General features: G+C 40.7%; 1 protein-coding gene across 26 annotated transcripts in view; it reads left to right on the top strand.

Annotated features, from left to right (window-relative positions):
- The window catches only part of PTK2 (protein tyrosine kinase 2), a 198,223-nt gene that overhangs the window by 140,296 nt on the left and 42,954 nt on the right, over positions 1-14,973 (top strand). For 8 of the 26 annotated variants that reach the window (XM_060277579.2, XM_088676023.1, XM_060277582.2 and 5 more), the window contains 6 exons: positions 4,441-4,524; positions 5,844-5,861; positions 9,119-9,175; positions 10,813-10,833; positions 12,120-12,217; positions 13,459-13,543. In XM_060277579.2, the coding sequence (XP_060133562.2) occupies positions 4,441-4,524; positions 5,844-5,861; positions 9,119-9,175; positions 10,813-10,833; positions 12,120-12,217; positions 13,459-13,543 (363 nt within the window). The remainder of the gene's footprint in view (positions 1-4,440; positions 4,525-5,843; positions 5,862-9,118; positions 9,176-10,812; positions 10,834-12,119; positions 12,218-13,458; positions 13,544-14,973) is intronic. The other 18 variants (XM_088676035.1, XM_088676036.1, XM_088676033.1 and 15 more) reach the window with 5 other exon arrangements.

Raw genomic sequence — 14,973 nt, 5'->3', positions numbered from 1 at the left:
CACAGGGACCAGGAGAGAGAATGGTGAGAAATTAAAAGGTCCCATTTTGTAAGTTAGCATCAAAGTTGGTCTCAAGTCTTTAAAAACATTAAATCTAGAGATGCAACACATTCATGAATAATGGTTTGTATAACATGGAGAAGTTGGTTGGATAGTGTCAACATGCACATCAAACTGAAGTCTAAGTTTGATTGCTCCTATGTACCATTATCTAGACATGCATGCAAGATTATGCTTTTTCTGTTCTGGCTCTTTTTTGTTCCTTTTGGTCAGTCTGCTTTTCACATCAACCTTTTTATTGGCTTGTACAGCTGGATTTAATTACACTTGATTCTTGAAGAAACTATTGGCCAATTTCTTGTTTAAACAGAGAACTCTTATTACAACAAAAGAGAGCCAACTGGGAAATCCATCACTACTTCACTGGAGCAGCTTGGATGCATTCTTAAATGTAGCAAAGTCTAAGGAGTACAGGCCAAAACATAGAAGGATAGCTTTTAAATCCTTAACAATTCAGCCATTGGGCTGCAGTTACTGAACTCTTTGTTATGAACCATTAAAGCCCAGTTTGTGTAGAAATATTGGAACAACTCTAATGACTCATACAGTCCAAATGGTTATTCATGCAGATTTTGTTACTACTAACCATTATTTGCACAAAATAATTTCAAGTCATAGTATAGTTCTTTCAGGTTTTGGCATGGGCTGCTGTCATGTTGAATTCATTCCTCAGGAACAGATTGTTAGTGTGAAAATTATATGGTAGTTTGGGCATAGTATTTTTCAGGGTCTCTTTGGGTTTTTCTCTAAATGTACCAACTAGCTTCAAAGGAAGTTGTGTTTCATGCAATCACATAAAAGAGGCACACTTTCCCAATGAATATGTCGGAATGACACTGAACAATGAAAGCAACAGATGCACACAATGCACAATTAATGTTGGCTTATCTAGCTTAGCAGAGTTTTAACAGCACAAAGTCTAATGTGCAAAACCAGCTGTGGTGATGCCATCCCAAACTGCAGAATGAGAACTGTCATTTGATATTTAAAGTGACTAAAGCGAGGCAGGGTTTTATAGATAAGCCTCACTTTTCTCATCAAAACCAAGAAACACAAAATCAGGATGATACTCTTTGATTTTATCAGCATTGCTCTTTATCGTGCATGAATCCAAGTGTTCTAGAAGTTCTGCAAAAGCTGCCAGCCATTTAAGGAACAAGGTCACCAAACAGAAGTATCACTGAATAATGGGCAGTGTGACTGTTTCCCAAGGAAGTGCATGCACAGTATTGCCCTGGTTTCCACGTGGTGTTTACCGTTTGGCCTTGAAATGCTATGTGCGTTCACTCAGTTTAATCTGAAGACACAGCCTTATAGCATGTGGTATTCAACACATGAAGACGTAAATAAATTAATCACACCACAGAGCAAAATGTCCCTGTCCCTTCCACCCCCTTTTTAGGGTACTTCTACAGTGGAGTTGAGTAGAATATCTAAATCTGTCACTGAAGCAGTGTGGGTCTACATGCCAAGCATCTAGATGAAAAAATAATACCGGTAATCAAATACTGGAATTCTGCTTCTGGTTTCTGTCATTTATCTAGAAGCAGCACTATCCTCCAAATTCACTCATACAGGGAGAAAGTGGCACATGTTAATCAAGTTGCTCCCTGCCATTCCCCCATCTCCTTAGGGATGAGCAAAGTGTTTTGAGCTGCTTTGGATAGAGCAGAACCATTATTCGGCTTAGCTTCTATTTTAACTTGCTGGTTTTAAAATAATATGTTTACAGTGGTACCTCGGGTTTATGAACACATTTGGTTCTGGAAGTCTGTTCATAAACTGAAGCGAACTTTCCCATTGGGAAAGTTCCAGACGGGTCCGCGGAGTACTCAACCTGAAGCGTACTTAACCCGAAGCATGGGTGTAATTGGTTCCGGAAGTCTGTTCATAAACTGAAGCGTTCATAAACTGAAGTGAACTTTCCCATTGAAAGTAATGGAAAGTGAATTAATCCATTCCAGATGGGTCCGCGGCGTTCGTAAACCGAAAATTCATAAACCGAGGTGTTCATAAACCGAGGTTCCACTGTATTGTGAAATTACATATGAGAGCAATTGTCCTGAATGGCAGTTTATAAATCTTTCAGTAAATAAACCATTGCCTTACTCCTTTAGTGTATTCAAGTTGCTCAGATGCCTTTGTTTTAAGACACTTGTGCAAACCATATATATTATACAGTCCCACCACTATCCTTTTGCAACAAGAGGAAAGCCCAAGGAATGCATGGTCGACTCCCTGGTTTTAAACAGCATAGTATCAGTTTGGTAATCGGGTCCTGTGTGGCATTGAATGAACTGAAAGAAAAATGCACGTTGCTGTTGGGAATATTAGTATCCCTGAATGGGAAATATTTTTTGCATCTTCAGTACCACACAATCCTTAGAAGTGATTTAAGAAGGATAAGCAAACGTTGAGCTGCCATCTGTTTCTGGAGATTACTGGGTCCATCCGTCCCCCGGCTGACCATGCTTGAAACATGCTCAGTCTGTCTACTTGTGATAACTAAGAGAGCAAAGCACCCAAATGATTTTTTTTTTAGCCCACTGCAATTTTTGTACTGTGAGCTGGTGAGGCCCCTGCCATTCTTGGTTGTCTCAATCAGAAAGAGTGATGCTGCTAAACAGAGACAGAGCAAAGTAGAAGAACAGGTTCCAAGGCGGGTAGCATGGGAGATTGATACAGTTAAACCATATAAGATATTCCACCTCAAAAGGCTTGTGCAAGAGTGCCAGTCTTGTCCTGACACACACACACACACACACACACACACACACACACACACACACAATATATATATATATATAGTGGCAAGGCCAGACATCTCAGAGAGGAAACAAACAAATGCATGTGTTGCAAAATATGACTCAGCAATATCAAAAGCAACATGATGCCCAGAAACAGCGACTACATAATCACATGAGCACTGTTCCAGAGTATTTTTCATTCTCATGTATATTATATCAATTCGAAAAAAGATTGGTTAGTGAAGAAATTACACATCTTTCTACTTACGAGTGTTTGTTGAACTAATTGGCTGATGAAGAATTGAACGAAACAGTAGTTGCTATCTGGAAACACTGTTCAGCAGAGTTCAGAGTTGGACATCAGAATTGGACATTTGCCGATTATACAAAGCTTTACAAGCTTGATCTCCGCCAGGCAGTCTGGCACCGTGACTTATTCAAGGATTTTCAGAGACTTCAGTTTGATTGTTTTGATGTTTTGCATTATTCCATAAAGTTTTCTATGCTGTAATTGTTTCTGGCCATCGTGTTGCTTTCGATATTGCTGATCTCGGAGAGGAAGGCATTCCACCAAGTGGGAGGGCAACACACTGGTGATCATGGACACTGGGCGTTGGGTGTGTGTGGCCCCTGTTCTAACGGCATTAGGCTTATGCTTAAATACACTAGAGCCTTTCCTCATACCCTTTCCCAAACATAATTTGTCAGAGTTTTGAAGGAGAAATGGAAGGATATGTCTGACTGGTCTGCTGGACTGCTACTTTTTCAGATGTTTCCTATGCACCTTCCATTTCTGTATTATCAGTGTCCAATCCTCCACTTTCGTGGATCCAAAAGAATTTGGCAGATCTCCTTGTGGTACGCACTAGCATAAGCTTATGATTTTTATTATATAAAGGCCAGGGATAAGAAGCTGGAGGTGAAGAAAGACCCCAGGAGCTGGAAGTCAGGTCGTACAGAAAGAAATTGTCTCTTTAGGGGAAAAGAAAATACTCTCACTCCTTATCTTTTGCTTAATGATGTGTGAAACATTTGCATTTGTTGTTACAGTGGTACAGTACCTCAGTTTAAGTATACAATTGGTTCCGGAAGTCTGTACTTAACCTGAAGCGTACTTAACCTGAAGCGAACTTTCCCATTGAAAGTAATGGAAAGTGGATTAATCTATTCCAGATGGGTCCCCGGAGTACTTAAACTGAAAGTACTCAAACCGAGGTGTACTTAAACCGAGGTATGACTGTATTGTGTCTATGTTCCTACACACAGTCATGTGAATATCCAGATTTCTTAGGAATTATCAATTTAGTAATCTGTGCCTGTTCATACACCAAAACAACGTGCTCTGCTCATTGCTGTAAACAAGAGCTTGCAGATGTTGAGCCTTTAACAGGCCCTGTTTGATAAACTTCTTTTCAAAAAGCAAAGTAGAAGTAAAATATGCATTTCTGTAATAATACCCATTGAAAGGAAGGAAAGACAAATTTCATGTAGTTGACTATCCCTTGAAAGGATAAAAATGTAACATTTAACTTTTGCATTCTGGTGTTCATTCCTTGCAGATGTGCTGATGCGTCAATCTTCCGTTGTGTCCAAATAATTTTTCTTTCTTTTTATTTTCTGCTTCTTGGTAAAGGAGTCAATCACTGTCAACATAAAGCAAAGAAAGCCAGGCACTTTCTCCCTTTCGTCTTCTGTTCCCATGAGTCACCACCTAAGGGTACTACTGCACTGCTCTGCCTTTAGACTTCCTGACTAACCCGAAAGCTGAACAATACTAACTCTGTTGCAGTTTTGTTCACCTGAGGTTGGAGTAAAATTGTGAAGCAGAGTTCCAAGAATAATCCCGCTGAAATTTTAGAGCATTTCCCCCCAACACACACATACGCACCTCGCAGGAAATATTTTTAACAAGTGTAGATGCTGCCGCCTTTGTACCGATGTGGTACACTATGTAAGCAAAACAATTGGGCAATGCAAGTGGAGAAGCTCTGCAAATCTTTTACTCAGTGGTCCATTTGGGCCAGCATATTCTTGGACCCCTGGTATAGCATGCAGTTTAATGTCATTGAAATTAGTAGCTATTAAAGTGCATTGAGGTCACTTAGGTTAGTAAGTGATGGTGGTAATGCTGTGCATAGGTCTAAGGGCATGTGCAGGCATTGCTACTGTAGGATTCTTACTGTGGGACAGGTATTTGCCTTCATGTTAGCATGCCGGACGGGGAGGCTCCAGTATCCTCTATTGCAAGAAATTTGCTCAAGGAAGAGAACCAAAAGCATGGCTGAGAGGGGAAGACTTGCACCAATCTAGGAGTACTTTTAGCCCTGGGCTGGGAGGATGTAGAGTGTGTGCCCGAGCCCTGGGTGTTAGTCCTTGACAGATGGGGCTTTGGCGGGGAGTTAGGGGTGAAGAGAGGCAAACTTTCACCATGCCTCTAATGAGCAGGTGTTTGCAGCACATTATCTTTTGAGCTGGTTGGTTAGAAATCTGTTTCTGTAGTTAGTACTAAAATTCTGAACATGAGTTGTATTTAGTAGTTTCAAATTGTGGCATCACATGGCAGCAGATTTTGCAAGCACAAAGGCATACAAGCATTAAATAATAGTAAAAGGGAATGTTTAAATTACAGGACAAAGTTTTCATAAGCATCAGGCCGGTTTGCTCCTTGGGCTTACGCATTCCTTTTTATCCTGCTTTCTTGGCCCATAGCAGATTGATGCCGCTGGTAATGAAGCACAGCCACTCAAGTTTCCTTACCCCAAAAATGTACTTGAAATTTGTACCACCATGTTGTTTGCTTGCATTTTGTCCTATGCTGTGAGGAATTAGACCACTGGATTCCAGTGAGCTCCCTTAATTTCCTCTTCCTTTATCAGATCTCTTTTGAGCTAGGCATGTTGTAAGATGACTGCATATGATTTTGCTATTCTGTTTGACTTTCCTGTGATTTTAATACTATATCTTCCCATTTCTTTCCCCCTTTGTCCCTCCCCTTCCCTGCATTTCTCTCTCTTTGCATGCCACCCGGATCAACAGATGAAATTAGTGGGGACGGTAATATGTGGTTATATATCTATACCTATTTCAGTCTGTCTGTCACTAACATGCGGTTTACAGCCCCTTACGCTGATCTTCTGCTAAAGTCATTTTTTGAAAAATCAAAGTAGTCCTAAGGCTGGCTTGTATGTCTTGCTACTCCACAGTGTCACGCGGAACAAAGTGCTATATAAGTTGTTTGTTTGTCTTTAAACCGTTCAGATGAGTGTTGAAGTTGGCTTTACATTAAATGTGACTGCTGTTCCAAATGATAGTTAGACATCTACATTCCCCTCTCTTCTCAGAAACATCTAGTGTTTCCTATCTTACGTCTTGACACCACAGTGGCCTGAAGCTGGAACTGGGGGAGGGATATTACACTAGAATTTATGAAGGACAAGCAGGAAACTAGATGGTATGCCCACTCTCCTAGTATGCCCCGCGGAGGACCTTAAGGTCTATAAATAACAACACTTTGGAAGTCCCGAGCCCCAAGGAAGACAGATTGGCCTCAACCAGGGCCAGGGCCTTTTCAGCTCTGGCCCCAGCCTGGTGGAACGCCCTACCACAGGAGATCAGGGCTCTGCGGGATTTGACATCTATCTGCAGGGCCTGCAAGACGGAGCTGTTCTACCTGGCCTTTGGGCTGGACTCAGTCTAACCCCCTCCTCTCATTTATTTATTTTTTGATGGAACCCCTTATATGGGATTTGTATATAAATTTTCCCTCGGCTCTTTTGCTGGCCCATGTAGGACTATCATGGATGGTTGGCCCCGGTGAATATTTGACATTTTCTCCCCTTATGGCTTTTATCTATAGGCTACCACTAAAATGAGGCTGCATTGTAAGCTGTATTCTAACTTATATTTTATATTTTAATCAACTGTTGTTGTTTTTTAAATCTTTTTATTGTATTTATATTTAGTTTTAGCCGTCCTGAGCCTGGTCTTGGCCGGGGAGGGCAGGATATAAATAATTTTTAAAATTTTATATATATTATTATTAAGCTTAATTCCAAAAGGAGAATTTCCATCTCTCTCTCTCCTCCCCCCCCCCCAATGTACGAGCTGAACCTGAAATACTTAAGCAAAAGCAAAGTGCAGGCTGGACTGTATGTGTGGCTTCTGGAGTGGTGCTGAGAATCTGTTTGGAATGACCAAACAGAAACAAAAGTACCGTTCCCAACTCCAAGTTCAATAAGAATATCTCAAACAGCAGCCAGTGAAGAGCTGCATTTCTTTACATTAGACGGCTTCTTTAAAACTGGCCCCCTCTGCTGGTGCTACGCTCTACTGCCTGACATCCCTGAGCCCACTATTATGGCTTTGCAGTTCCTAGGCCTTCCAAAATGAAGAATTGCTTATACAGTATTTGCTATAGGATAATAGCAGTATCAGAGAAAGCTAAACGTTTTTCTTTCCAATGCAAGTAATTTGTCTCTCTGGGGTGAATACGAATTCTCCAGTACGTGAAAGAGAAAAGTAAAATAACCAGGGGGAAATGGAGAATGGTCTGTTGTATTCTCTCTCTCTCTCTCTCTCTCTCTCTCTCTCTCTCTCTCTCTCTCTCTCTCTCTCACACACACACACACACACACACACACAGAGAGAGAGAGAGAGAGAGAGAGAGAGAGAGAGAGAGAGAGAGAGAGAGAGAGAGAAACAATTCCTATACTATAGCCATCTTTATCATCCTTCAAATGCTGAACACATCGTTATTTTTAGAGGGTCTGCAGTGTTGGGGCTGCCTTTTGCTCTCCATCACACTAGAACAGCACCTATGCAAGGAAGGGATCACAATGTCTGCTTTTGGAAACATCCTTTTGATTATGATGCCAGCCAAAAGCAGCCACGTGGCCACATTCGCCAGGGTGGCTTGTAGAGATGTGCTGCTAGAATTGGCTATATCCTTTCCACATGTGCCTTTCTGCATGTTTGGAGGTTGAGAAGGGACAAGGTTTGGTGGTCCAGAATTGTTCATCACACAAGTATCATCATCATTGGCACTTTCTCACCAGCAAGTTTTTAGAACAGTAGCTTATGTGCCCTATTGTGTTTTTAAACCTTTTATAAAGATGCAGTGTTTATAATGAACAGATGAGCAGATGTTTTGGGAATTGTGGTCTAAACATACTGATTTCATAGAGGAGCCTTGGGGTGAGAGTTCAGGCTTTCAGATATTTATCCCAGTTAGTGGGCAAGAACATGTGAGTCTTCCTCTGCTTTCTACTCCTTTCTAGAGGTCTAAGAGATCCCTGGCAGGAGTGGAATAGATTTGGCATGATAGGAATCATAGAATTGTAGAGTTGGAATGGACCTTGAGGATCATCTAGTCCAGCCTTTCTCAACCTTGGGTCCCCAGATGTTTTTGGCCTACAACTCCCATCATCCCTGACCACTGGTCCTGTGAGCTAGGAATCATGGGAGTTGTAGGCCAAAAACATCTGGGGACCCAAGGTTGAGAAACACTGATCTAGTCCAGCCCCCTGCAATAGAGAATATGCAGCTGAGGATGATGATTTCAGGGTCCGTAGGGTCATATGGAGAGAGGCAATCCTTGGGGTATTGCAGTCCTGAGCCTTTTAAGGCTTTTTAGGTCAAAATCAGCACTTCAAAATTGGGCCCGGCCAGTGCAGTCAGGCCAGGCTTGGTGTAATATGCTCAAACTGTCTTGCCCCCATGAGCAACCTGGCCACCTCATGTAGTGTACAATCCATCTTTCTGTTTTTTGTTTTGTTTTAAGGGAACAGATCACTCCATAGTGTGCTAGACCGAAACTAAACACCAGACTCTTGCTGCTAGTGGATCCTACATCCTCAAATTGTTAATAATGCATAAGATATACAAAGTTCTTGCTTGTTTGCACCTCTTAGAAAGGGTCTTGATTTATAGTCCTGTCCCACACCATTGGATTATAATGCGCCCTGTAGTTGGAAATTTCAATTGATGATACAGACAGGACTTAATTCATATTTTGACTAATAGAACTAAATAGGGGAACTGTCTACTATTTAATAAAAGATGCATTCAAATTGTCTCTAATGTCTGAAAAACAAGTCTGTGTGGTGTAATGTAGTAGGCAATGAGATCATCTTCATTTCCATGAATAACTTTGTGCATGGGGAAGCTTTAGTCATGGTGGCCTAAACAGATTTGTGTGAAGGTTGAAAAGGCTACAGGTTTTTGCGTTTTAAATGGGAAAGGGAGCAATATCCCCACCCCCACCCCCAAATGTCAATCCTCCTACAAACTCTCTGATGATTCCTTCTTTTCAGAAACGGATGACTATGCAGAGATTATAGATGAAGAAGATACTTATACCATGCCCTCAAGTAAGTAAAATGTTCATTCTGGAGTTTGTCATATTCATAAATATCAGAACAGCAATCAGCAAGCCGTTTGCAATTAAGCCAGGTCAGATCCATTGGCTTCAGTTTAGTTCAATTGGTTTTAGGTAACGTGTGGGTCAGGAGATCAAAACATTTCAAAATCAGATGGCTTTAAAAGAGAAATGTTGTGGGCAAGAATATTCTTATAGGATTTACATTCTGTTTTCTTCTTCTTTCTGTGCTTGATTCATGAAACAAAGCTAACAATTAAACACCCTAGTAGAAATTTGGCAAGGGGGGGGGAGCCATCAGGTTAGAAAATGAAGAACTGTAGAACCAAGTAAACAATTAAAATTTAAAATTCATGAGGGAAAGCTTTGTGTTGTGTATCTGTTGTTAAAAAGGTAAAGGGACCCCTGACCATTAGGTCCAGTCGTGACTGACTCTGGGGTTGCGCGCTCATCTCGCATTATTGGCCGAGGGAGCCGGCGTATAGCTTCCAGGTCATGTGGCCAGCATGACAAAGCCGCTTCTGGCGAACCAGAGCAGCACACGGAAACACCGTTTACCTTCCCGCTGTAGCGGTTCCTATTTATCTACTTGCATTTTGACGTGCTTTCGAACTGCTAGGTTGGCAGGAGCTGGGGCCGAGCAATGGGAGCTCACCCCATCACAGGGATTCGAACCGCTGACCTTCTGATCAGCAAGCCCTAGGCTCAGTGGTTTAACCCACAGCGCCACCTGGGTCCCCCAACTATCTATCTGTTGTTAGCTTGTACCATTTCAGGGGAGCGCTCAAAAGAGTTGAATGATTTCCCCACATTGGACGTATGGCAACTAGCATACCACTGAGGAAGTTTTCATGGCAGACCCTGTTTATATGTTGAAGGAGTATTTGGGGGGAGCATTCAATCGCTTGGATCCCACCTGCAGTCTGAAATACAGCCCAGTGACAAATGGCATTGCGTTAATGGGGCTTCTGCTTGGCTGCTTTAGTGCTGAATTCAGTCTTGGATATTGTGGCCTTGGTCAATTTCAGAACTTGCCTAAACAAGCCAGGTCCATGGGAGCTTCTCCCTCTCCCCTCTTTGTTTTTTTCCCCTTTCGTGAGACCAGATCTGTGCTGGCCCTTGAAAATATCAGTTTGCTTAAAACCACAAGTGCAAGTTTTCAGCCTCCTCTCCTCACAAAGGAGGGAAAATGGCTGTGTGAACTGCTGAACTTGGATCTATGTATGCCACCCTGGAAGGAAGAGTGGACATGAATGTAATAAATAAACCCTTGCAGAGTTGGGTGGGGGATGGTTGGATGCTTCTATTGTTTTTTGCCATAGTAATAAGAGAGGGTAGATCTCAGAAGGGAGCACTGCATATTCTGAAGCCCTGTCCTAAAACATGCTGCACTTTGCAAACAAAGGCTGGGAATCGGGTTTACCAATGACATCTTTGCCTCTCTTGGGTCATGAAGATGGTGGCAAAAAGAAATTCAGATTTTATACTTTGTGGGGCTCACACTAAATTAATATACAAAGTCTTTATGCCTGTGGGTTTTAAATATTAGAAGTATTTTCCAAATGTTTTATGAATTTGAAGAAGCTATTTCTAAGGAAGTGTTTGATTTTTCTCTTAATTGCACTGCAGAAAGCTATGGAATAGATGAAGGTAACAGGAGATCCTTTAATAATCTCTGTGCTTGCAACTTTGGAATGATGTGATGGTGGTTGTTTTTTTAAAAAAAAAAACTTGACTTTATTAATATAAAATATTAATTAGCTTGATTGTGAGAATTTAGCCAATATATTTGATAGCTTTGGGATTTTAAAGAGGACAACGCATTAGTCAATTAAAAAATGTGTAGGACATAACAAGCCCATTTTTATCATGTGAGCTGTCCTCACTTATTGTTATAAATACTGTAAATGAAGTCAAAACAAAATAAAAAAAATCCTTCCAGTAGCACCTTAGAGACCAACTAAGTTTGTCATAGGTATGAGTGTGCATGCACACGAAAGCTCATACCTATGACAAATTAGTTGGTCTCTAAGGTGCTACTGGAAGGATTTTTTAATTTTGTTTTGACTACGTCAGACCAACACGGCTACCCACCTGTAACTTGTAAATGAAGTGTTATAGAATAAGACCTAAAGTACTTGTTAGTTGTTTTGGAGGTAGCTGGCAGCTGAAATGAGAAATACGGCATGTTTCCAAGTAAATAAATGAATTGATTGGAGATACAGTACTTCATGCTCTAGGAAACTACTGGTTTTCTTAGGAATATGCAGTAAACTATAGAAAAAAGTAATAAATAATGCACAATCTCATTATGTCAATTTTGCATCAAATATCACCAGAATTTAGGTTTTGATTTTGTAAATATCTGCTTCTTTTTACTATCTCCTTCCTTGCACCTCTTTAAAAATACTCCAGGCTGATTTGGTGTTTAACAGTGCAATCCTGTGCATGTTTACTTGGAAGTAGGTCTCACTTGGTTCAGTGGAACTTACTCTCAGATAATTGTGCATAGGATTCTAGCCTCAAGCACTCAAAAGACAATATAGCAGAGAACTCTTAAACATACTGTTTATGGAGGCTAACCCATATAATCTAGGCTTCTTGCATTTCTTTCCATGTGGTCTTGTAGGTCATAATCCAATTAAGATGTTTTAATTATATTTATTGCATTAATAATAACTAAACACATTGGAACTAATTCAGTACGTCTGGATTTCACAGCATTCTTTTCAGGGTTTTCATTCGAACAGTTGTTTAAGAGGATTCTGCTGTGCAGACCGTATTTTTATAGATTGCGTGCAGCAAGTTCTAATCTGTTTTTCAAATGCCAATCATTTGTGCGGCTTACTTTTGAATTTTTTTTGCATCTTGTGGATTATTTCAGCTGAAAGCTTTTCATCAGTAGATTGACATTTAAATGGATTCTGTTTCAATAGCCAGGGATTATGAGATTCAGAGAGAACGGATTGAACTGGGACGCTGCATTGGTGAAGGGCAGTTTGGAGACGTTCATCAAGGAGTTTACGTGACCCCAGTAGGTATCCTTAACGTTTTCATACTTTTTCATAAAGTGTATTCTCTTTCTTGTAATTATGTGTTCTGTGAAAACTCTATGTTTCATATAAATTTGGTGGATAAGCATTTATTATTTTATCCAGTAAAAGTAGTGAAAGAATCATAGAACTGTAGAGTTGGAAATGACCCCCTGCAATGCAGGAATATATTATAGCTGTCCCTTGTTGTTTAGTCGTGTCCAACCCTTTGTGACCCCATGGACCAGAGCACGTTGTCCCATATGGGGATTTATCCCTTGACCTTGGTGTTATCAGCACCACGCTCTGACCAAGAATTACAAAGGAGATCCACCACCTTTGTCTGGCACCAACCTCTGACCTGCGAAGTGAAATATCATTCTGTCTTACTGCTTCACATGGGTTGGCAGGGATAGAATAGTTTGGGCTTTCTGATTCTTTGTGGAGCCTTCATTATTAGTGTATGACGTGTGCCTTCGTTCATATTCATGAACTTGTATTTGAAGAAGCTAGAAGTCTATGGTACCTTGTAAGTCAAAGGGTACAGGGCAGGACAGTACAGTGGTACCTTAATTCGTTCCGGAGATCCGTTCTTAACCTGAAACTGTTCTTAACCTGAGGTACCACTTTAGCTAATGTGGCCTCCTGTTGACGCCGTGCCACCACTGCACGATTTCTGTTTTCATCCTGAAGCAAAGTTCTTAACCCGATGTACTATTTTTGGGGTTAGTGGAGTCTGTAACCTGAAGCGTCTGTAACCCGAGGTACCACTGTATTTGGGTTCAAAGTGTGTGTGCTTGCACGCTTGCTTGGCTGTGGACACAGAGACACATACATGCTGTGGCAGGGGGAGTTTTTCATCACTCACTAAAAGTTGTGTCAGTTTGATTTCTCATTTTCTTAAGTTGTCTCAAGTTTGGACAAAGGTGGAGGAATCACCCAGAAATGTACCAGTGGGTGCTAGTTTGCCTCCAAAATGACTCATAAGCTCTGTGTTTTTCAAAACTATTACAGTGTGAGAGAATGCTTAGCAATGTTTTGTTGCAAATATGTTTCAAAAAACTTTTAAGATGCGTTCTATAACATTGTTAGAAACAACATTGCCAATGTATATGAATTAATTGAATGAAAATATTTTTTGCCAAAAAAATCCTCTCTCATAGTTGTTGGTTATAGTTCTAAAGAAACAAATATTCACAGGAGGTGAGCATCATTTTTACAATGTGGTTTTTCTGTCTTGCAGGAAAACCCTGCCATGGCGGTTGCAATCAAAACGTGTAAAAACTGCACCTCAGACAGTGTGCGAGAGAAATTCTTACAAGAAGCCTGTAAGTTTACAACTTACTATATCGCTTCCTCTTTACATTTCAGTAAGCTGAGGTGGGGAACGTGCATCATATGGCCACAAAATTTAAGGTGCTCTTAGAATTCTGAGATCCCTGCTTTTATTCAATTATCTGTTTTTGAGAGCAAGTTTTCTAGCCTTCATTCTTTGTTATGTTGAAAACATAGCAGCATTAAATGATGAATTTTCAGAGTCAGAGGCATGTAAATAATGGCCCAAATTCATCATGAAAGGCTTACCTTTTAGTTTCAGGGTGGTTTGTGTACTTAATGCTCAGAGTCATAAGTATTTTATATTTTTACCATATCACCAATTTTATAGCACTTATGAAGTGCCATGTTTTTTGTGTTTGTGCTTGCAACATCTCTGGTAGGTCATTGCAGCACACATTTTATTAACAGGGGAACAGAACCTGTGGCCAGCTACAAAGTGAATTGTATCACCACAATTTCATGTAGCTTGTATATTATGAGGCAGACCAATTCTGGTTCATGCTGCTGACAAGTTGAACCATTTGCGGCATTTTGAAGTTGTTACCCCAGCCTTTTCTGGGTTCCAAGCCAATGTCTGTGTTTTTAATAAAGCAATGCCTCAATTTTGAAAATAAATGTGGGAGCAACTAAAGAGGCAATGTGGCCGTATGCATTCATATTTTCCAGAAGGGGGCCTTGGCTTCTTTACAGTTTATAATGTAGTATAATGAGAGGGCAGCAAATAACATCAATATGCCTCAGAGTAGCTTCCATTACCTAAAGCTACTTTTTCCAAACTTTAAGCTTAACCAAAGCCTGGCTCATGCTCAGGGGTTGCATAGATGTATAAATTTTGTTTTTTAGAAAAAACTTAGCGTATTTATTATTTTGAGCTTTACGTTCTTTGACAGGTTTGTGCAATTACTCTGTTCCATTGCCATCAACCCTACATTAACTTGAAATAGGGTTTTACTTACCGTAGGCAGATATATGCATACACAAATTGTTTTTAAGCCCACATATTTGAATTACTCTGATACCAATGTACACATAAAACCCTGAATTGCATATCAACCCAAATGTATGGCTTGAGAAGCTGGGTTTCACTTTTTTATTTTCTAGCTGAATCTGCTGATACCAGAAATCAGGATTCTGCTGGTATTAGAAATGACTCAAGTACTTTCTCAGTGTGGTGTAGTGGTTAAGAGCGGTAGACTCGTAATCTCGTAAACCGGGTTCACTTCCTGCTCCTCCACATGCAGCTGCTGGGTGACCTTGGGCTAGTCACACTTCTTTGAAGTCTTTCAGCCCCACTCACCTCACAGAGTATTTGTTGTGGGGGAGGAAGGGAAAGGAGAATGTTAGCCGCTTTGAGACTCCTTCGGGTAGTGATAAAGCGGGATATCAAATCCAAACTCTTCTTCTCTTCATACTTACCTCA

Source organism: Zootoca vivipara, chromosome 8 (assembly GCF_965207765.1).
Source record: "Zootoca vivipara chromosome 8, rZooViv2.hap1.1, whole genome shotgun sequence".
NCBI lineage: Eukaryota > Metazoa > Chordata > Lepidosauria > Squamata > Lacertidae > Zootoca > Zootoca vivipara.
This window is presented reverse-complemented; position numbering and strand designations above follow the sequence as displayed.